Consider the following 21,957-nt stretch of genomic DNA (forward strand, 5'->3'; position numbering starts at 1 on the left):
ACATTCATGTTAAGCCAGCAGGAAAGGGCCAAGATCATCTGAGGCTCCATATGCAACGTTTGCATCTGCCATTGGACGCCTTTTATTTAATTAGTTTACTTGATTTTTAAATTTCCCAATCTCGAGGTCAATTTCAGATTTGAAGGTCTAGATACCTTCAATTTTATTCCTCTATCATCAGAAGAGGACCATGGAAACCGAGAGTATCCCCAAAGCGTTAAAAAAACATACGATTTCTGAGTAATCTGACTAAAGTCTTTTGGTAACAACGAAACCTTCTTTGCAGAGTGGGGAAGCAATTTCATCAACCAAACCATAAGGGTTCATGTTACTCAAACCTCAGGGAAATTCAGGAGCCTGTGTACGCAAGTAACTCATTTATCATTTCAAAATGCTGGTAGAATGAAATTTTACAAAGCTTAAATGGAGTTGACAAATTTTTTACTGGTGTAGAGATTCTCTGTCAAAGCTTGATAATAACATTATGTAGTAATAGTCATATCATTCAAACTGGAACTATCAATCTGTTTATGGTTTACGAAAACCTAAACCAACAGTTTCAAAAATATTCAAAGGTCATATGAAAAGGCTTTTACATAAAAAAAAAAAAAAAAAACCTGTAAACCTTGGGCACAACCAGAAACCCTTTTGCCTTCATTTAACAGATTCTTAGTGTGGCAGTTGTGCAGCTGATGCACAGACCTCATCGTCCAAACATTTTAGACCAGAGGTAGAGCACAGTGAAAAGAAGTAGCGCAAAAAGAACAACATGAACAATATGGTTTGAACCATGTTTGACAATGCTCTTGTTCAATCTCCTCATATTGTTCTTCACACCTGCTTGAGCCTGGATCAGGGTCATTTGCTGTCACAAGAAGAAATTAAACTTTCAGGAGGCAGTAGTGGCATTTAATAAGTTTGCTGGTTGGAAAGAAGACCATGAATAATTTCATACAACCTAACTACCGAATACATACAACACCAGTGTCTCCTCTTTACTAAAATAAACGTCTTAAACAGCCAAAGGTGCCCAATGCATCTATTTTTACTCACTGTTTCTTTAGTAAATGCAACAAGGAGAAATGAAACAGACTTAAGTAAAAACAAAAAGTCTGTAAACATCACTTAAACTTAAAATGCCATCTGAAGATCATGAACTGATTACCATGTATTTCAACAGCACTTTTGGGAAAATTCTCAGATTATAATTCTGTGTTACGACCACCAAAATTGATAAGCTAGGCCAGCCACAATAATTATATGATCCCCAACAAATAAAGTCCCAAGATTTAGAGTTCTACATACAATCACTTCAATGTTGTTTATTGAATCTATCTGTTGCTGTAATTCATCACTCCTTAGTTCTCTTTTCACTCCACAAATTTAAAAATTACAACATTAAGAATTCACAGCAAACCAAAAATCAAAATACATTTTTTTTATTGAGCAAAAGTTTATGTAGATTTAATAGCATACCAGCTGATCTAAGAAATCCTTTTGAAATGTTGCTTCTGAATGTATGTCTTGAGCAACCTGCACCACCACCATACTTCCATAAGAAATAAAACCAGACAAAAGAGTGATTTTAAATCTAAAAGCATGCTATAAATCAAATTGATTGCCCAGGTGAGAAGAGAAAAAAAAAAAGTTGATGCCAATGGATATCTTTAGAAGAAAGTTCAAGGAAAAATATATCCTCGTTCTATCATACAATAACACTAAAAAAATTCAGTTTTTCAGAACTTGTAAGTATTTATCACCGGCCTCATCCACAGAGTCCCCAACACCTCCTCTTTGACAAACAAACGTAGTAACTCAAAGAGAGATAATGTCAGCGGAAAGAATTTGTTTCTTAAGCTCCGTTTGTGAAACTCCTCACATTCTTCAAATTCTTGCAGTGCCCCAGATATCATAGGAGAACCGCATAAGTCTCACAATTATAAAAATTGCAAACACTGGGATCAATAAACCACAAACCCTGTTTTGAAAATTAACTAAGATTAAACAATTCAACCATAAAGCCTAAGACATAAATACCTCATAGAATTAAGATACATGAATTAAAATTGCCATGCATAACCTCTCCACATACCCTAATAATCACCCATAACTGAAAATTCAGTTCGAATACATACATATAGATTAAGTGTCAATAGTCTGTATAACAGATTGCGAAGAAATATATTTGTGAATTTTTACAACTTACGTTTCTTAATTGTCTGACGTGGCTACGGAGACCGGTGATCTCATCGTCCAGGTCAGCATTCATCGGATCGATCCGCAATTGTATTTCATCAGAACCAGCAATTGTTCTTGTGCTCAGACCCTCTCTTTACACACGAACAAGGATGGAAAAGAAAACAAAATTTTAATCCTCAGTTCAATTAATTAGAAATTGAAATTTTCGTCTTCAGTTATAAATATTAGCACCTTGATCTATAGGGAGCGGCGCCACCGTAAAAGGAGCCACCGATACTACTACCCCTGTGAGAATTGGAAGCCATTAAAAAGTTGGCCAAGACGAAGAGGAGCTTTATCGAACGAAATTTGAACCTTGTGTCCTCCCGCAGAGCAGAATTATGTCGACACTGATTGCTTCAGATTTTGGAAATTTAAAAGAAATGTGATATGACGTGGCACACAGGTGGATCACCGTTGGTTTTGATAATCCGACGGTGCTAAAAAGGTTTTTGATTTTAAACTGTTCGGGGTTAAGCTCATGTGGATTATGTTTACCGTAGGAGACATAGTTTCACACGAGGCATTAAGTAATTGGCGAATGATATTTTCTTTATAAATTAGTTATGAACAGGATAAGATTCGAATTGTGTTTATTCGAGCCAACAAGTTAAGCTCAAACTTAAATTTAAAAATTCAACATTTTCAAGCTCAAGTTTAAACTCAAATTTTAGAATGTTTAACTTTTCAAGCTCATAAGCTAAAAATGTTAATATAAAACGACGTCATTTTGATCAATATACATTAAACTGATATCATTTTAATAATAAATTAGCTCAAAACTTGATTTAAACTTAAATCAAACCCCTAATCATGAGTATTCCATCGAAGTTCTGAGGTGTTCTCTCATTTAAATATCTATCATTTTTTTTTTCTTAATTTGATATTATGTTATAGTTCTACTGTCATAATAATTTTTTATTGTGTTTTTGTAGGATGACAAGCTTATGTACATAGAAAGTTTAAGATTTAGTTTAAGGCCAAAGGTTTATTTCCCACCCAAGGTATGTTGCAATCTCAAGTTTCTATCTTTTATCTTTGATAATACCAAATACTTATCCATGAGTAGTTAAAATTAACAGAACTCTAACACCTTGAAATTTTATTTCTTTTTACCCTCCTAAACTTTAAAAACTAAAAGTTTTCCTTAACCTAATTTTTAAAAAATGACAGTTTCACCCTAAGGTTTCGTTTTGAAATCTCCAGCGACATCTCCAACTCCATTGTGATGCAAGTTGTTCCAGAATTATAGAGATAGAGAAAGAAGAAACACACACACAGAGAAAATAAGGAAGAACAGAGAGGAAATTCACACAATTGTTGTGACCTATTCCATTCAAAGATTTTCCCAGCGTTTACATATATCTCCCGCCTAATGATACGTCGCCGTATTGATTAAATGTCAAATTACAAAATAGCCATCAAGGTTCTATAAACGACATCTCAACTCTTGTTTATTTAACAGTCTGACACCATATTGCATAAATTGGAAATCCAACACTGTACTAAATTGCATAACAGCTTCCATGCCAACTCAAACGGTTTACTCTGCATCACATTGCCAATGACCTCTCCCTCTCGAAGCATCATCTCTTTTCGACGATCTCTTTCCTCCCATTTGGATATCTGATTAGCGTCGGAGAAACCGTGGAAGATGAAGAACTTTGTAAACCACCGTTAATTTTAACTGTTTATGGGTGAGTGTTTGGTATTATCAAAGATAAATGATGGAAACTTGAAATTACAGCATACCTTGGGTGGGAAATAGTCCTTTGGCCTTAGTTTAATTCATATATTGTCTTTAGATTCAAAATTTAGGGTTTTATATACTAGGTTCGAGTTTTTCTCATTAAAACCTATGAATTTGGTCGGATTCCCAAGTTTTATTCAAAAAATATAGAAAAAGAGGAAGAAAAGAGTTGGTCGAAAGCCCTAGATCAAATTCCAAAGAATTATCTCAAATTTGATATTATATTATGGTATTTCGGACTAATCCAGTTGAAACTATTTTTGCTTTCATTTTCATATCAATTTTGATCAAATTGTGTTGTTAAATTACTTTTTATTATAATTTACTGTTAAATTATTTTATTTTCTTTTTTAAGATAGAGTTAGAATTAATATGAATTATTTGAATTCAAACCCAAGGTTTAAATATTTGTGTTTGTACTAACACAAATGGAATATAAATTGAAGCTTGTTTTTCAGTTAAATTTGAGTTTCAGTTCAAAATCTAGAATTGATTTTGTTCTTTTTTTTTGGGCAAAATAAACCAAAGCCCAAAGCCTCAAAAGCACTTGCGATTTGAAGAAAAGAATATGGTCATTGAAACGCAAAAGCCGAAGAATGACATGCTTTCTTTTAAGCCAGTCACTCCGCCCTCTCACCCTCGCTTACTATAAATCTTCCATTCTCAATTCCTTGCCTTCCACCTCCAGTAACTCCTCGGTAACACTCTTTTATCTTCTTCATCTCATTCCTTCTCTCGTATTACGATTGACATCATCAACTAACAATTCGTGTAGGTTTTTCTCCGTCCGGTTTCATCTCCTGCAATTCGTACGTTTTGTTCAAAAACCGGTGCAATGTCATCGCTTCCAAGCCTCCAAAGTTGTCACTCTATATCTTACCTCACCCAACGGGAAGCTGCTGAGGTTGATGAGACTCTCATGGGCCCCCTTGGCTTTAGCGTCGATCAACTTATGGTGAATCTGATTTTATTTTCACTATTTTGGTACTTGCTGAATAACTTTAATTATATGATCATGAGAATCATTCTTGTAGGAATTAGCTGGTTTGAGCGTCGCAGCCTCCATAGCTGAGGTAATTATATGTTTTGTGGTTTTTATTTTTCTTTTAATTGTGTCTGATTTTTCGTTATGATGCTATGTTGATGTGGACAAATTTTTGGCAGGTTTATAAACCAAGTGAGTATAATCGCGTTCTTGCAATTTGCGGTCCCGGGAACAATGGAGGTGATGGTTTGGTAGCTGTTCGTCATTTGCATCATTTTGGTTACAAACCTTTTGTTTGTTATCCAAAGCGTACGCCAAAGCCACTTTACACTGGTCTGGTTACACAGGTATGGTGTGATACTGGACGTGATTTTTTTTTTTTTTTGAATGGTTAGTAAATGCAGTTTTTATGGATTCTTACTCGAGGTAGTGAATATGTAGCTTGAATCACTATCAATACCTTTCATTCCGGTGGAAGATTTGCCTTTGGACTTGTCCAAGGACTATGATATTCTTGTGGATGCAATGTTTGGCTTCTCTTTTCATGGTAATTTTTATAAGCCTCTGTTCTTATCATTGGATAAAGCATTTCTCTATATTTAATGATGCGGTTAGTCTATTGCCCTAATCTATTGAGGTTATCCTCATATATATATCTCTTATGAGAGAGAGATAAGATAGGCAGGTGAGTGGATGTATACTATTTTATCAAGAGAGTATGATTAGATGGTTTTGAAAACTGATTTTACCTTTTACTGGATTCCCTTTATATAACGCGAGATTATTTCACTTTTATGGTTATATTTCTCTCAACATGTGTCTCTACATATGTGCACACATCTGTATATGGTATGAAATTATCTCTTAGTACCACCATGAAAACTCAACTCCGTAAAGATCAACCATTTGAATTCTTTTAAACAGTTTACATTCAATAGAGCATAAGATAATTGCATAGCCCAGATTCTGATTTTAATGGACATGGGGTTTTACTAGATCAGAGATTGGTTAAGACGGTTTTTGAAGACTGATTTTACCTTTAACTTGACTCTCTTTAAATAACACAATAGTATTTCACTTTTATGGTTATATCTCGCTCAACACAGGTCTCTGAATACATGCACACATGTATGTATATAGTGTGAAATTATCTCTTAGTTCCACTAGGAAACTCAATTCTATAAATTACAACTGCTTAAATTCTTTTAAACAGTTTATATTCAATAGGGCAGAAATTAATTGTATAGCCTGGGTTTTTATTTTAGAGGACATGGGATTGTAGTGGATGATAGCAGTATTTTTGGATGCTAGATCTATCTTAGGTCCAGCTACCACTGAATTAGGCGGTTGGTGGTCGGTTTTCTTGTTTTTTCCTTCCTGTATATAAATCACTTTGTAAAGATTGAATAGAGAATGAAAAATTGGAAGAAAATTCCTTGTTTCCCAGAATTGACTTTTTTTTATATCCTTGTGGACATCTAGTCTGCTTATATATGTAACTTTTCTTACAAGTTTATAATATATCTTCTCAAGGTCATGTAAGAAAAAAAGAAAGTCAATATGAGTACTAGTATATGTATTGCATCAAACTAAGAAGGATTTATAAGCTAAATTGATTAGGGCCATGTTTCTTATGTAGAAACACCTTGTCTGTTCTTTAATATCATCTAACTTCAACTTGTTAAAATCCTTCAGGCACCCCAAGGCCACCTTTTGATGATCTAATTCAGAGATTGGTTTGCTTGCATAGTTATGATCAAAGACTGCAAAAGCATTCAGTTATTGTCTCTATAGATATTCCATCTGGGTGGCATGTTGAAGAAGGAGATACTGGTGGCAAAGGCATTAAACCTGACATGTTGGTATGCAGTTTTAAATTTAGGGTGTACCCAATAATTTTAGTTTTTATTTTTCTCAAGTTGTCTTTTTATGTAACTTTGGCATTTTCTAGGTTTCTTTAACGGCCCCAAAGTTGTGTGCAAAGAAATTTAGTGGCCCACACCACTTTCTAGGTGGTAGATTTGTCCCTCCAGCTATTGCGGATAAATATAAGCTTCATCTTCCACTGTATCCTGGCACTTCTATGTGTGTGCGAATTGGAAAGCCTCCCCAAATTGATATATCAACTCTAAGAGAAAATTATGTATCTCCAGAGTTTCTTGAGGAGCAAGCGGAGTCTAACCCCATTGATCAGGTATGAGTTCAAGTAAAATAGTGGAGCATTTATTTCATTTCATATCAATATCTTAAATGTTGGCATGTGGTTCAATACTTATTGTTGCCGTAAGGTTTGAGAAAATTTTCTTAGACAGTGTTAGCTAACTTTCAAATCCAATTGTCATAAATAAGTCAATCTGTCATTTTGCAGTTTCGAAAATGGTTTGATGATGCAATGGCTGCTGGCTTGAAGGAACCAAATGCTATGGCCTTGTCAACCGCTAGCAAGGATGGAAAACTGTAACTTTCTCTTCTTTCAATGGTGTCTTTATCCATAAATAGTAACTCCGTCATTAGATTAACCTAAATGAGTGAATTGGCATGTTGAGCACAATCTCTTTACGCATTCCATGATAAGAATCTCGGGCATGTATAAAAAGGATTCAATTTTGATTTGGACAATGTTTAAAGCTCATACAAAGTGAATTAGCTACATCTTTAAAGGTTGTATATACTGTTTCTTTTACACAGTACATAATATTTAAGACATAATGTAGAAATTGAAGTAATCATATCTTTTGTCTATAATTGTGTAGCTGAATTTGTAGCTGTTATGAATCGATAAATGTATAATTAGGACACTGGTTTGTATGCCATTAAAACCCTAGGCTTTCTTCTTTTTACTGCAGTCACTTATTATCACCATGTCTGAATTTACTACTGTTCTGACTACCATAGCCCACTTTCCTTGTATTCCTTCTAATATTGAATCTCACTCAGTCCAAATTGCCACCATTCGTCTCAATAGAGATAATTTGTACGTTGGTCTCAATTGGTTAGTATGCATATTTGAGGGCGAGAAAAAATTGGTTACTTGACAAGAGATACTTGTGAGCCCGCAATTACAGATCCATCACACACAACTAGGGACATCAAGAATTCATGGTTATGATGTGGCTCGTGAATTCCATGGAAGAAGAAATCAGTTCCAACAATATGTGCTACTCTATGGCTAAAGAACTTTGGGATAATGTTACTGAGATATATAACCTGACTTGGTTAACCAATCTCATAGACAATAATTTACTAAAACTTTTTTTATTCCCTTGTCAATTGATCAATAATGTTGTTGTTATGTTGCATTGTGAACATATTAATTATTATACCATCATGCCTCCTTAAAATGATTGAAAAAATAATCATCACAAAAAGGGATTAAAAAACTATATAAACATGTGATGACTATCACAGCTTAGCTAATATTTTCTTGACATGCTATATGGTTTTTTAATCTTCATGTTACTCTTCTGCAGCTCTTCAAGGATGGTCTTACTGAAAGGAGTTGATATGGATGGTTTTGTCTGGTCAGTGATGTTCCTTTCACCACATTGACTGTGCTTCACTTAGCATTGTCCTTTTTTTCCTACTGATCAAGTGGCTTACCCACTCCTCTTTCTAAACTCCTTATTAAATGCAGGTACACCAACTATGAAAGTCGAAAGGCACGCGATTTATCTGAAAATCCTCATGCAGCTCTTCTTTTCTACTGGGATGGTCTAAACCGGCAGGTAATCCAAGTTTGGCATTTTATCTGTGTCCTCGCCATAGTCATTACTCGGAAGGTTTTGAAAAAAAGGTTTCACAATCCTTATGCAAGGAAACTGTTTCAGTTGATGAAAAGAAAAATAAAAAGGTGAAAAGTAAGGCACTTAATCTGTAATCATGTCTAAAAGTGCTTGAATGGTGGTTAAAGATAGTTGGGGTCTTGAGTTCAGGTTTGGAATTTGCGTCTTAGGATTTTATGCCCCGTTACTTGACCAACTCTATCACATCAAATACTGATGCATAGTGTGCGAAATTGCCATGTAGTTGTCATGCTAAATTTAGCATTGTAGGCATATAAACCAGGAGTAAGCAATAAAATTGGTATCAAAGTATTATTGTGGACATATATGGCATATGGTGCTTGATGCCTTAATGTCTCGACAATTTAATTTATTGTTTTCAGATCTACAAAATTTTACCCCAAATTTAAGGCTTGTTGCTACCAAGAACGGAGTTTGGTCAATTAATGTGCTACAGAAGCATTTCACATGGACAATCTCCCTGTCTTAATACCAATTTTATTGTTTCACTTTGATGTGCAGGTAAGAGTAGAAGGATGTGTGACAAAAGTGTCTGAAGAGGAATCTGAGCAGTACTTCCATAGCCGTCCCCGAGGAAGTCAGATCGGAGCAATCGTCAGCAAACAGGTATACATTTGATTATCCATTCTGCTAGATGTTCGAAAACTACAGTTAGCATAAACTCATGATATCACTTTTTGCTTCATTCAGAGTTCTGTGATTCCTGGAAGGCATGTTCTACATCAGCAACACAAGGAATTAGAGGAAAAGTTCTCAGATGGGTAAGCCATTAGCTATTAAAGTGGCTATTATCTTGAATCTCAGTTTTATTTTATTTTACTAGTGGAGACTTATTTTCCTCATCATGATAATTTAATTTCCATCACCATGCTTCAGCTGATTCCAAGCTATGCTTCCATTGTCATCTTTTGCACAAAAATATTTCCTGTAAACCAGACGCGCTATAGTTGCTGAAAATTAAAAGTATTTCCAAATACTGTATAAGTTATTCAAAGTCAAATTAGTTGACCATATGGCAAATGACAATCATATAAAGTTCTTCCTTACCACCCTCCTAATTTTTTTGGTGGGGGGTGGGTTGGTGTTGGCAAAGAAGAGAAAGAAAAGAAGAAAGTATTCCATATGAGAAATTATATATTAACCTTTTATTTTTATTTTTAAATTATTTATTTCCTGTTGACAGAAGTTTAATTCCAAAACCAAAACACTGGGGAGGATATAGGCTTCAACCAGAGCTTTTTGAGTTTTGGCAAGGACAAAAATCTCGTTTACATGACAGGTGGGCTATATATCATTCTCTTCTTATACATTACACTAAATAAAACATGTTTATGAATGGGTAGAATGGCTCTGGGCTGAAGTCTGTTCCAGTTTGGATCAATAGAATCGGTCATAAATGAGCCATATTATTGAGACTGTAATGTTGTGTTTAGCACAACATACTGGATGAACTAGTTTCTTGGAATGGGACTATATTTAGTTCTCTATGGTTTTCCAATCCTATACTGCAAGAAACATCCCTGAACTACATTGTTTTTGGTGGATCTTTTAATTCCTTGTCAATTTGATTTTTTAACAGTTGTTGCAATTAACTTGTGATTATAGGGTGTGGCTAATGCACCCTCTGAATTTTCAAATGCACACTATTTTCAACTCACAGAAGCATGTGTGCTTACAAAACAGACTGGTGCATTTAGTTGCACTCTGAATTTAAGTGATAGTGCATTTTATGACGGAGCATATTCGAACTCTGAATTCATTTTGGGTCTCAATCCCCCGATGAAAGTTGTGTGTAGTATTCAACATTAAAAGTTGGAGACAGATGGGTGCTCTTCTAAGCAGAATATTATGATCTTGAAACTAAAATCACATAGAAATGCCTTTTTATCATATTCTATTCTAGTTCCCACTAAATGAGCACTTGCTATTGTTACGGAGACATGTCACTAGATAACTTTATTTTAATTGAACTTTTAAAGCAATTATTAGAACAAAATTAGTGTTTTTCATAGTTGAGAAGTTCTTTAAAACTGAAATGTTGCCATTCATCTTGTAAGTGGAATAAAACTCAAGTAGTTATGTAGCTAATAAGACAGGTAATGTGCTCAACTTAAAGGACTGATGCCTTATCAATTGGTAATGAATGTTTTGTTGACCAGGTTGCAATATTCTCCTCAAGAAGTAAATGGCAAGCAAGTATGGAAAATCAACCGCCTGGCTCCCTGACTACTGTTTCCAACTAAATTGTGAATATCACAATTCATGGTAAATTTCTTGCCATGAGTCAATTTAATTTATTTTAGTTGCCATATTTGAGTAATGAAACAATAAAAGATACAAGGAGAGGCACAATGATATACGTTGGTGCTGTTTTCATAGTGTTGGAAATCTCTAAGGTATAACTGATAACTTGATAGATAAAAATCCAATGGGAAAAGAATCAGTGGTCATAATTACTCTGTTGATGTACTTGCATTATAGCTACAATAGTAACTCAATCATTCAAATACTACTGTTGTTATCATAGGTGAATTCTGTTTTTCTGGTTCTGTTAGTTCATGAGGAAAGAATCAGTGGTTGTAATTTTTTTAAATTTTTTTTTGGGTAAGTAAGTGATCGTAAATTTCTGTTAACAGCATATGATTGTCATTATATTGGAGTTGAACTGATTAGGAGCCAGTGGCTTCATCCTTGCTTTGCAAATCACCATTATCTGAAGTCAAATTCCTCGTGGGTCTTCCTCTTATTCTTGAGTTTTTTTTTTTCGATAGGGACAAAATTGTAGATTTTCTAGATTCTGTTAATGAAAGCTTTGACCTGAAACTCAGTTGGCTGTATGTGGGGCTGGATTCAATCTAGTTGAGCCCGAACAAGACTTGGTTTAAGATCAATTTGAATCCAAACCAGTTTGAGATCCGACAAATTAAAGTTTGAATTCAGCTAAAAAGTAATTTAATTTTAGATATAATCATAACTTATTTGAATTCGAATGTTCGGATTGATTTAAACTTAACTCATTTTATAAAAACAAGTCTAATCTTTGGCTTAATTCGGCTCGTTTGATTTGATTTTGAGTGCTAGTTTGAACAACTCCGATTGAATCCAACCTTTGGTACATGTTCATTCAACATAAACACCTTATTTCTGTGTGCTTGTGAACAGTTGACACAGAGTTTTTGGCAGTTGTGATGGTAAGTCACTTTATTAGTGGATCTCAAATTTCTTTGTAACATTCCAATATGATGATTGGCCTTTTCCCTAGATAACTACAAATGAATGTCGTTTTAATAATTTATGGTTTTTTGAAATCATAAAAAGGAAAAGAGTTAGATGGTGTGTTTAATTAAGATGAAGTCTCCTGGACTGTTGTGGGTCTTTCTTTCAGATTGGTCGTTTGCTTGGTGGATGTTTATTGATGTTAATAGTTGAATTGGAGTGTTGTATTGGGATGTCGATTCTGACCAAACTGGGTTCCACCATTAAAGGAAATCAGGAAATCCTTTTCAATCTTCTTTTGACCAGCTTAAACTAAATTCTGACGCTGCTTTTTTAGAGAGGCCAATTTAGTGCAAATTGACCACACCACTCCCACTTTCTTTTCCTTCTCAATGAGTGGAATATCAAAATCTCAGGGGTCTATGGAACACATTTAAAGACACTCTGCATTGTTACACATGAAGCAAAATAATCCAAGAACTTAAGGGTGGGGGAATTTTTTGGTTTTGAAGTGGAAATGATTAGAAGATTCCTCTCTCATCTAAAGGCCTATCCTATGACGAACTCGAATTTTTAGATAATCCTTTTGGAGGCATTTAGTTGAAAAAGCGATATTAAAAATATTAATTTTGAGTATATAAATAAGTATATATTTATGTGTATTATTATATAATTATGTATTATTTTATTCTTAATTTAAAATTATCTAATCACATAATAACACATATTAAGTGTGTATTTATTTATATATTCAAAGTGAACACACAGATTTATTATTGGTTAAAATATATAAAATTATTCTAATAATCTATCATTTATTATTAATATTATTTTATTTAGTAATATTAAATATTTAAATATTATTAAGATAATTTTTATTTTATTATAATTTTATTATTATTAATTTTTAAAACAAAAATGCTCTATAATTAGTATAAAAATTATTTTAAAATAATTATACTTATAAATATTTTAGTAAAATAATATTATAATGTTCTTTCATTAAAGTAATGTTATATGTAATTATTTTTAAGTACACAAGTGAGTATATATATGATATATAATGATGTGATTAAGTGTTATTTTATTTTTAATTTAAAATTTTTTAATCACTTTATATGTGTATTGAAAATGGATATATATAGTTTTATTGATCCAGTAAAACCAATTCACAAACAGTCAGAAATTAAGAATCTTTGTATTGTATATCCACCCATATAGGCATAGTTTTATTTAGTTTAGTTGAAAGTGTCAAGGGAAAACAAATCTGGTTAGTTGTGATGGGATGTTCCCATTAGCCTGTATCATCATTGAGGATTGTACAAATGCAGTCCTGAGCCTTGGATAATATGAATACCCTTTTGAATGTACAAAAAATGATTCAAAGTGGGGTTTGGATCTATCTCCAAGGCCACATAATGTTGTCCCTCAACAAACATGTGGAAATGGAGAAAGGCTGAGAACAATTCCCCAATCCTTCGTATGAAAAATCAGCATAATTTCAAATCTTGACTTGATTGGTGTCTTCATCTAAGGATATATGGGGAGGGACCCTGAAGAGAAATGGCTAAGAGACGAGGTTTTAAAAGGCAAAAAGATATTAAGTTGAGTGTTTGATATGATTTTTCATCACTAACTGATGTATGAATGTAAAGTCTTGTACAAATTAGGTTAAGGTTACAATAATTGAAAGCTCATAAAACTATTGTGTTTACTACTATATAATATGAATAAAAATAAAGAGACGTGGTTCAATTAAATGTCAGAAATGCTTATATTCATAGAGTAACTATTAGTAGAGATGTATCCTAAAGAAAATAAATATAATAAACTATAGATGTTCTATCATTATGTAATCAACACTTAGTTTTAGAGTCTCTGATCACTAGTTATAATCTCTCATGATCCTTTTTTTTTAGACAATCCTTTATAAATATAAGACTAATGAGAAAAAGTTATATTCAAATTAAAATAAGATATTCATAATTTTAATATGATTTATTTTTATACAATTGAACTATATTTACATTATTATAAACATTTTGATCGGAAAAGTGAAAATTTTTTCTCTAGATTGTTTCTAAAAAGAAAAAAGAAAATATCAATAAAAGATTTCGAATAAATTCCTTGTTTAGAGGAAGTCTTCCTACTATCTCAAATTGAAAAGTTTACCTATCTCTTTTACTAGTACAATGTTGGATACATATACACTAAAGTGTTGTCTAATCACTAGTCTTATATAGAATTAGATCTTTGAAGAGGTGTTTCTCATATAAAAATCTAGTGGGAACATGGAAGAATACCAAAGTGAGATAAACCTTGTCTGTTCAATTAATAGGTAGGATAGAAATTTATTAGCAAAATCATGTTAGCAGGCCACTACCTTTGATCTTAAATTTTTGTTATTTAGGCAAATATTCTTACTTACTAATGGCTCTCAAGGTTTCATCTTGTCTGCATGTCATGTATTCTGCAATTTTTTTGAGCAAAGCATGACAGAAGTTCACTTCACTTGCAGAAAAGCAAGATCAATTTCCTGGAAATAGTGCCGGGAAAAAGAGTGCAATTTATAAAAATAATAAATTCAGAATATGGGGGAAAAATAATAAAGTAGTTAAGCGCCAGAGCCAGAGCCTGAGCCAGAGCCAGAGAGAGAGATGGTACAACAGTGGTTGACCTCGTGCTTCGTTCAGCCATGAATGTGCACAACCGATAACCCATTAATTAATGGCCAGATAACTAATTAATGACCAGATAACTAATTCCCACCAAACGTTTGAACAAATGACAGATTCCCACCATTAAGATTGGAAAAATCAACTTTCAACCTATCTATTAAAAGATAACTATTTTTATAAAATTATGGAGAAAACATAAAAGCCCTCAAACTAAATTACAGTTTATTTCCAATTAATATAAATATAAATAGATATGTCAATGACATATAATCATATATTTAAAAGTATATTTAATTTTTGAAAATTTTGGATGTGTTAATGAAAATTTTAAGGGTTTTTGAAATTAAAAAAAAATGGAGTGTTTTTTAAACTTTTTATCATGAGAAATCTATTATAATATTTGAAAAAAATAATATAAATACCTCTAATTATTAAAATTAATAATTGATTTTGATATATGAGAAAAATTAACTTTTTTTAAACTTTATAGATCGAAATGTATTTCATCAAACCTTGGGGTGGCAAAAATACTTTAGCCTTCACCGACTCCTTTCACCACCTACGACAACTGGACGGGAACGGTTGAACTTGAACCTGCCAGTCGTTTTCGTCGTTTGTTAGTTGTTCATTAGCTTCTGCTCTCTGGCCATTCACTTGTCTTAATTATAATTAAATGCATGATTAATATATAATAAGAGAATGATAATATTTTAAATCAACAGAGTCATTAATGTAACCCATCTCCCCTACCGTACACGTGGTCCACATATTTATTGATCTTATGGTGGGACCTGGTCGAGATGCCCAACGAAGGAGCTTAACTTTGTATGGAGATACATAATTATTTTTATCTTTCTACTTATTGTTCAAGAACAGTATTATACTAATCTCAATCAATCAGGGCCGTTCAATTAAATGAAACTCTCTCTGTCAAATGATGAAACCCCAGTAGGTCAGGTAGCTCCATCAAAAGGGCCAATTTCACGTATTCAAAGGCTAAGATTTCTCTATCCTGCTTCTTCAGAGAGGTCATTATCAATTTGTTTCTTTCACCTTTGTTTTTTTTTTGCCTTTTGAACAAGGATTGTAGCTCAAAAGCCTTTAATAGGTAATTTGACTTATAAGGGTTGTAAAATTCTTTTATAAAATTCGAAAGACGGCAAAGGGTTGAAACTCATTAGCGTTAGAATAAGATAAAACTCGTGAATTACTAATTCAATAGATATGAAATTCATCATTATGCTCGAAGTTCTACAAAGACAAACTATATGGATATAATCAACAAGCAAAGGCAATGGTGAGCTTGTTCCTAAGCTCTAAAAGTTATTACTATTTACATCGTAAGCAAAATGGATAAGCTTTATAATCTAAGTGCCAAGAACTTGAAAGTTAATCATAAAGATCTTTTATTCGAATGAAAATATAAATAATAAATATAAATTTATTTAATTAAATAATTTTAAAATAAAAATAAAATAATTAATCATATATTAATATATTATTGTTTATAATAAAATTTATATTTATTATTTATGTATATAATACTATTTCATGAAAGTAATATTGAATGGAGGCGGTGGCCATGTTCAAGTTAAGTGGGTGGAAAAGCACAGACACAAAATAAACATATGGATCTGGGCAACTCGGATAGACAAGAAAGAGAAGCAAGTTTTGCTTCCCATCACTTATTCAATTGTACAGTCAGATCCCACTTAGATTATAAGTTTTCTTTTGCTATCCTGCCAGAAAGAATACCAACAAAGAGGGCAGATAGACTTTTATCCTAATTATGACAGTGAGAGAGAAATAGAAAGAAAACTGATGTAGTTAGCTTAGCTGCTTTTTATAACGCAAACACGGGGTGTGACAAGTCATCAAATTATCAGACCCACTACAGCTACAGAAAAATCCATGATATAAAGTTGGATTAAGTCGGAGCCAGGATAAAGAATGCAACTTATTTAACCACTGACACCAACTTTAACCAAAATCAACCAAAGGTAAAGCCTTCCATGACTTCAATCGCCTAGCTCTGATATTCTACTTCTCCATCCATCTAATGTAAGCCTGGGAAGAACATAACTTTTGAGGTTGAAGAACCTATTTTTTGAGGTTGAAGAACCTAGCTTTTGAGATTAAAAGCCCAAAACTCATAAATTTCAAGTCTCACCTCTTACACTCAAAGTATTAACATACCACTATGTTTTATAGTATTAATACCCATCCAGACATAATGATATGAACCTTGTAAAAATCACATCTTAAAAATTAACTATTGAGATTAGAGTTCAAAAGCTTATAAATCTCACACTAAAAACTCATACTTTTTAACATAAATTCAAATCTCATACCTTATATTTGAAATCCTGACACAATCCCTTATGAATTAGGATTCTCTTGTCATATAAAGAACCCCACACGGTGCAGAGAGGGTCCTGCAATGTGTACTTGTACAACACTTTCCACACATAATTAATGGCCTCATTGTCAATTGATCGTTCCACATTCAGGACAAGGCAAAGACAGACACAGAGTTGTACACTATATGGTCCATTAACATGCATATTTCACATTTATTACTTATCTGAAATTGCTAACAACAACAATAAATTCAGAAGTCAGGCGCAACAACAACACAACTGAAAAAATAACACGGAAAAACAGAACGAGAGAGAGAGAGAGATATCAGTCTTTGGCATTTGGTGGTCACCAGCTATTACACCTTATCTAACTACAATTTGAATCAAAATAACAGACTAAAATCATTCCAGAGTGAATGCTTGCGTTACTTCTGATTCTCTACCACTGGCGTCAAAGAATGATTTTATCAGTTTCACTTTTCCACATCAACAAGAATTCGAGATCAATCTCTATTTCTTCTTCATCAAAGGATAAGCAATTTGTTTCCGTGAACACACAGATATACAATCACTTCTTGATGGTGATCTAGAACCCCCTCCCTTCTCTGGCAGCCTTCTTTATGATAAAATGAATATGAAAACAAAAGTAACATAAAATTTATATTTGTTCCGATACAAGAATATGAAATGGTCCAATACCTTAACAAAAACACCCACCTTGTGCATTAATGCCCAATCCTCAAAGTTCATTAAAAGAACCAGAGCAAAGAAGAAATGCGGATCTTTATGTTGCTTCTGCTTTGATTTCCATTGCAACAGTCCACACTGAGAACAGAAGCTCTTTACTTGACTTTGTCTGACAAGTATGCAGGACCTTGTTTGCGGGCTATATAAAAGGCACCCTCTGCATCACTTTTTCAAACAGAAGTAACTTGTTACTTGATAAATAGCATAGCAAGAACAGCTGAAACAACTTTTGCCCTCCACCGCAAATGCCTACAATATTGTACACAATTTTGTTGTGTCATCCATCAGCCCTTAAGATAGTAACAAATTCTGGCGCATCACGCCTAGGTTCTTCAAGTGAACGATACATGTATAATGTCTCAACATAATCATCTACCATCTCCTCACTTTCTGACCGAATCACTTCCACAACCAGGTGGGGCATTGCTCGAGCAATCTCCTGGCAACCTACGCGAGTTAATCCACAAGAAGACATCCAAAGGAATCTCATGTTGTAATAGTGGTGCAATCCTGATTGTAAAGCAGCATCCCCAAATGGGCTGTCTCTAATCTCAAGCTTCTGCAATCTGGGGCAACCTTCAAGCACATATTTCAGAGCCGCATCACTGTCTCCAGCAAAGGCAACAGACAGGGTCCGCACCAATTTACCATATTTTCCAATGTAACTGAAAGCTCTATCAGTTAATAAACCAGAAACGGCAAGCCGAGTGAGCTTCTTGCAGTTCATGACAATGGCTCCAAAACCTTCATCCATTGGTTCTCCAGTCACATGGTCAGGCCTCCGGCGCTCCATTATGCATAGGCGAAAAACCTCAAGATCTGGACAGTTCTTAGACATTGCAATGACAGCTGCATTTGTCATCCGCTGACAAAAATATAGAATAGATTGAAGTTTCTTACAACCCTCAGAAATTGCTTGGAGACCCACTTCAGACACTGGGCCTTCAACATCTTCCTGAGCATCGATAGGGAAAACTCGAAGCTCACGAAGTTCCTTGCATGTTGCAGCCACAGCCTGAAGTCCTTCATCACATATTGAATCAAGGACCTGCATAATGAAAAGGAAAAATAAACTTCAAAACCCAATTTTGCCCAAAATGTAAATAGCCAACACCACACAGGGCACATACCCAAAAAATTTGAAGCTTGTAGCAGTTGCTTATGATTGGTTTGAGCTGTTCAGTAGTGATATTGGCATAGCTAAAATTCAGGGAGGTTAGATTAGCACAAACTGGATAAATTGCAGGCAAGTAATCTGATACGATTTCCCTGAACCCAGAGAGACAAACTAAGGATTTGCAAGCAGAAAAAGCAGATGAATAGTCCAGTTCTGGATCACCCTCCAATGAGCTGAATGAGCCTGTCCCAAGATGTGTAAGCTGTGGAGCTTTAATCATCAGACGGTACATCTGCCCAATTGAAACATTACGGTTCAACCTAAGTTTCTTCAGCAAAGGGGACCTGGCCACCAGCTTCTCTAACGCCTCAAAATTTATGGCACATTCAACACAATCAAAAATCAGCGATTCAAGACATGTTTCTCCCTCTGGAAAACAAGATATCCAGTCCACACCATTGTCTGTGACCTCCGTTTCAATAAGATCAAGCACTCTCAATTTTCTGAAACACAAACATCAATCCAATACATATCAGCTTACCACATTTTCACACAGCAAATTCAGGTATTATCGTTTGATAAACCCCATTTACATGTTAGTAAGCAAAGCCAAAAAGCATAATTTCGATTCACATACTTTGTTCTAAACTATTATAGAAAAGATCACAAAAGCAGCAACAAACACAAACTGTGCTCAGCTAGTGACAGATCTAAACATTTCTTCCAAAAAGAATTACATCAGATCAAACAAAAAGCCCGTTAAATATTCCAATTTTTCACCACCATTTTCATAACCAATAATCATAAACAGATCAAATCAAAAACACTAAAACTGAAGCACATTAGAAATAAATACCCGCACTTGCTGGCAATAAAAGCGAGGCCATTGGTACCAAACCCTTCACAACAAACAAGCATCAATTCCTTAAACCCCGAAAACGACTCAGAAAGTAGCTGCAGATCCTCATTCGTGACGGACATGCGCTTCAGGCAAATCTTTTCCAACCACGGGTAAGCGTCAGCCATAACCGAAACCCACGGCCTAAAGTGGGCTCCCCAATCAGGCGGCATCAGATTAAAGTCCGCAAACCTCGGCTTTCCTTTCAATACCAGGGCCCGAACCCGCCTGAACCGTCTGGTAGCCCGGTATGGAGACACCGCGTAGCAGTTCCCAATAAACAACTCGGATCGGGTCATCGCTTCCGCACGCCACCATGACTTACACACCAATGAAGCCGCGTTTCGGTCACGCCGAGACGTCAGAAAGTGTAGCACGTTTTCGAGAACGTTCTCGAGAACTTGGTCCGGATGGTACTCAGTGATGGGAACGGCAACGGGTACGGATGAAGACGAAGACGAAGACGCTGAGCAGGATCCAGAGCTGGAAATAGCTCCAGAACAGTTACGGGTTTTGTTGATTGAGGCAGAACGGAGATCCAACGGCGGAGATCGATCGTCGTCTTCGGACATTTGTTGTAGGGCAAGATCGTGATGCATACGATGTGAAGTAAATAGAAAAGAGATCTAGAATAATATAATTAATGATTTAGATAAAGAGAGAGTGAAGAAGATTGAAAGAAAAATTGTTGAAAAGGGAAAGAAGGAGAACATTGGGATTCTTTTGAATTTCTCTCTCTTTCAACTTCATCCGCTGCTGCTACTTCAACTGCACTATCCAATGCCTCTCCTCCATTATTTGGGGTTTTCTTTTTTTCTTTTTTTTTTTTTTCTAACAAGCTTTTGTCTTTTTATTTTCTGTTTTTTTTCAGCATTGGAAACTAAACTGCAACGTTCAACAACCCCCTCACTTCTTTCTTTATATTCGGATACTACAACTTCTTCTTCTTCTTCTCTTTATAATATTTTTTTCCATTTTTTTATTTTAAATAAATATTCAATTTTCATTTTCCATGTGATATAATAAATTTCAAAGACATTTAGTTGTATGAAACCTACCAGGGATTTGTTACTAAACTAAGCACCTAACATATATGCTTGAAGCTATGGTTTCAAAGTTTAATTCTCAAAACAATATAGCTTTTTAATAAATAATTAAAACAGTAAGGATCATTTAGCAATCAACTATTATTAATTTTATTTTTTTACCACACATTTTACGCTTTTAAAAGGAAAGTAAATTGCACGGTCCAATAATTTTCTTACACGCATTCTTTGATGATAAAAAATAGACTTGCTGTGGGTTTAGTATCACTTGTCCTTCATCTATGCTTGTCACTTAAATCTTCCCTCTCCTTTTACTTGTTTCAAAATTTCACCCCATTTTTGTCAACCATCCATTTTGTCCTTTTGTCAAAAATTAGAAATATTTCAAATATTTACCCTATCTATATTACTTTTGAGGATCATTTAGTTTGTAGTAAAAGAATATTATTTTGATATTTTATTTTTTATTATTTTATTTGATTTATTAATAATAAAAATTTATGGTAATTTTTTATTATTCATAGTAATGTAGTGTTATTAACAGTAATGTAATAGGTAATATAAGTGATAATTTTATTATCATATTTGTTTTATATATTAAAATATTATCAAGATAATCATGATTTTATTATAATTATATTCTTATTTATTAATTTTTTATCAAAAGTAAACTCATTTTTAATTAATATAATAAGTAATATAAAAATATTTTAAAATAATTATATCAAATGATATTTAAGTAAAATAATATACTAATATTATTTTATTATATTTAATCAATCATAATAACTATTTATATCTATCAAGTTTTATTAATAGTAATTATTTATATCAAATAATCATCTAAATAATATATTTTTAAGATAATTTTTTAATTTTGATAATAAAATATCATCTAAACCAAACGTATTCTAAATATAGTCAAGGAGAATTTTAAATTGTAAAATAGAAAAAAAAATTAACTATTTGTATATTTATTTTAAAAAATGAATATTTCCAATTAAAAAATGGCCCATTGATTTAGATTTCAAGATCTAGTAGAAAAGAGGGCAAAACTTGAAAAAGAAGGGGCGCATTGGCAAAAAGGGAAAATTGACCACGTGAAATATGAGAGTGAAG

General features: G+C 33.6%; 3 protein-coding genes across 6 annotated transcripts; 1 reads left to right on the top strand and 2 right to left on the bottom strand.

Moving 5' to 3' along the window:
- Nucleotides 1–456: 456 nt before the first annotated feature.
- Nucleotides 457–2,602, bottom strand: LOC123203267 (bet1-like protein At4g14600). The gene is made up of 4 exons (XM_044619569.1): nt 2,431–2,602; nt 2,207–2,330; nt 1,477–1,533; nt 457–865 (listed from the first exon to the last, which is right to left on the bottom strand). The coding sequence occupies exons 1-4, from the start codon at nt 2,502–2,504 to the stop codon at nt 704–706; spliced, it is 417 nt and encodes a 138-aa protein (XP_044475504.1). The 5' UTR covers nt 2,505–2,602; the 3' UTR covers nt 457–703.
- A 1,852-nt stretch (nt 2,603–4,454) lies between these two features.
- Nucleotides 4,455–11,693, top strand: LOC123202574 (pyridoxine/pyridoxamine 5'-phosphate oxidase 1, chloroplastic-like). 3 transcript variants are annotated; one of them, XM_044618511.1, is made up of 15 exons: nt 4,455–4,686; nt 4,764–4,943; nt 5,023–5,061; nt 5,153–5,320; nt 5,415–5,520; nt 6,669–6,835; nt 6,925–7,167; nt 7,342–7,430; nt 8,444–8,494; nt 8,608–8,698; nt 9,278–9,382; nt 9,467–9,537; nt 9,960–10,055; nt 10,936–11,041; nt 11,413–11,693. In XM_044618511.1, exons 1-14 carry the CDS (start codon nt 4,585–4,587, stop codon nt 11,000–11,002), a joined length of 1,575 nt encoding a protein of 524 aa, XP_044474446.1. In that variant the 5' UTR covers nt 4,455–4,584; the 3' UTR covers nt 11,003–11,041; nt 11,413–11,693. The 3 variants fall into 3 exon arrangements, with proteins under 3 accessions (XP_044474446.1, XP_044474447.1, XP_044474445.1); XM_044618512.1 differs by having other exon boundaries at nt 11,548–11,693; XM_044618510.1 differs by lacking the exon at nt 11,413–11,693 and having other exon boundaries at nt 4,456–4,686; nt 10,936–11,302.
- A 5,523-nt stretch (nt 11,694–17,216) lies between these two features.
- Nucleotides 17,217–20,685, bottom strand: LOC123203280 (transport inhibitor response 1-like protein). Of its 2 annotated transcripts, XR_006499267.1 has the most exons (4): nt 19,751–20,685; nt 18,908–19,397; nt 17,748–18,825; nt 17,217–17,643 (listed from the first exon to the last, which is right to left on the bottom strand). XR_006499267.1 is itself a non-coding variant. In XM_044619595.1 (3 exons), the coding sequence occupies exons 1-3, from the start codon at nt 20,389–20,391 to the stop codon at nt 18,055–18,057; spliced, it is 1,902 nt and encodes a 633-aa protein (XP_044475530.1). In that variant the 5' UTR covers nt 20,392–20,685; the 3' UTR covers nt 17,217–18,054. The 2 variants fall into 2 exon arrangements, 1 of the variants encoding a protein (XP_044475530.1); XM_044619595.1 differs by having other exon boundaries at nt 17,217–18,825.
- Nucleotides 20,686–21,957: the final 1,272 nt, after the last annotated feature.

The sequence above is a fragment of the Mangifera indica genome, chromosome 19, assembly GCF_011075055.1.
Source record: "Mangifera indica cultivar Alphonso chromosome 19, CATAS_Mindica_2.1, whole genome shotgun sequence".
Lineage (NCBI taxonomy): Eukaryota > Viridiplantae > Streptophyta > Magnoliopsida > Sapindales > Anacardiaceae > Mangifera > Mangifera indica.

What these genes read in the sequence shown, in the direction of transcription:
- LOC123203280 (XM_044619595.1), bottom strand. Translation starts at nt 20,391, where the DNA reads ATGCATCACGATCTTGCCCTACAACAAATGTCCGAAGACGACGATCGA. An exon ending in TTTATTGCCAGCAAGTGCGG is followed by an intron (nt 19,398 to 19,750) that starts GTATTTATTTCT and finishes TTTGTGTTTCAG; the next exon opens with AAAATTGAGAGTGCTTGATC. An exon ending in ACAAGCTTCAAATTTTTTGG is followed by an intron (nt 18,826 to 18,907) that starts GTATGTGCCCTG and finishes TTCATTATGCAG; the next exon opens with GTCCTTGATTCAATATGTGA.
- LOC123202574 (XM_044618511.1), top strand. Translation starts at nt 4,585, where the DNA reads ATGACATGCTTTCTTTTAAGCCAGTCACTCCGCCCTCTCACCCTCGCT. An exon ending in TCGCAGCCTCCATAGCTGAG is followed by an intron (nt 5,062 to 5,152) that starts GTAATTATATGT and finishes AATTTTTGGCAG; the next exon opens with GTTTATAAACCAAGTGAGTA. An exon ending in ACACTGGTCTGGTTACACAG is followed by an intron (nt 5,321 to 5,414) that starts GTATGGTGTGAT and finishes GTGAATATGTAG; the next exon opens with CTTGAATCACTATCAATACC.
- LOC123203267 (XM_044619569.1), bottom strand. Translation starts at nt 2,504, where the DNA reads ATGGCTTCCAATTCTCACAGGGGTAGTAGTATCGGTGGCTCCTTTTAC. An exon ending in GCCGCTCCCTATAGATCAAG is followed by an intron (nt 2,331 to 2,430) that starts GTGCTAATATTT and finishes TCGTGTGTAAAG; the next exon opens with AGAGGGTCTGAGCACAAGAA. An exon ending in AGGATTTCTTAGATCAGCTG is followed by an intron (nt 866 to 1,476) that starts GTATGCTATTAA and finishes TTCTTGTGACAG; the next exon opens with CAAATGACCCTGATCCAGGC.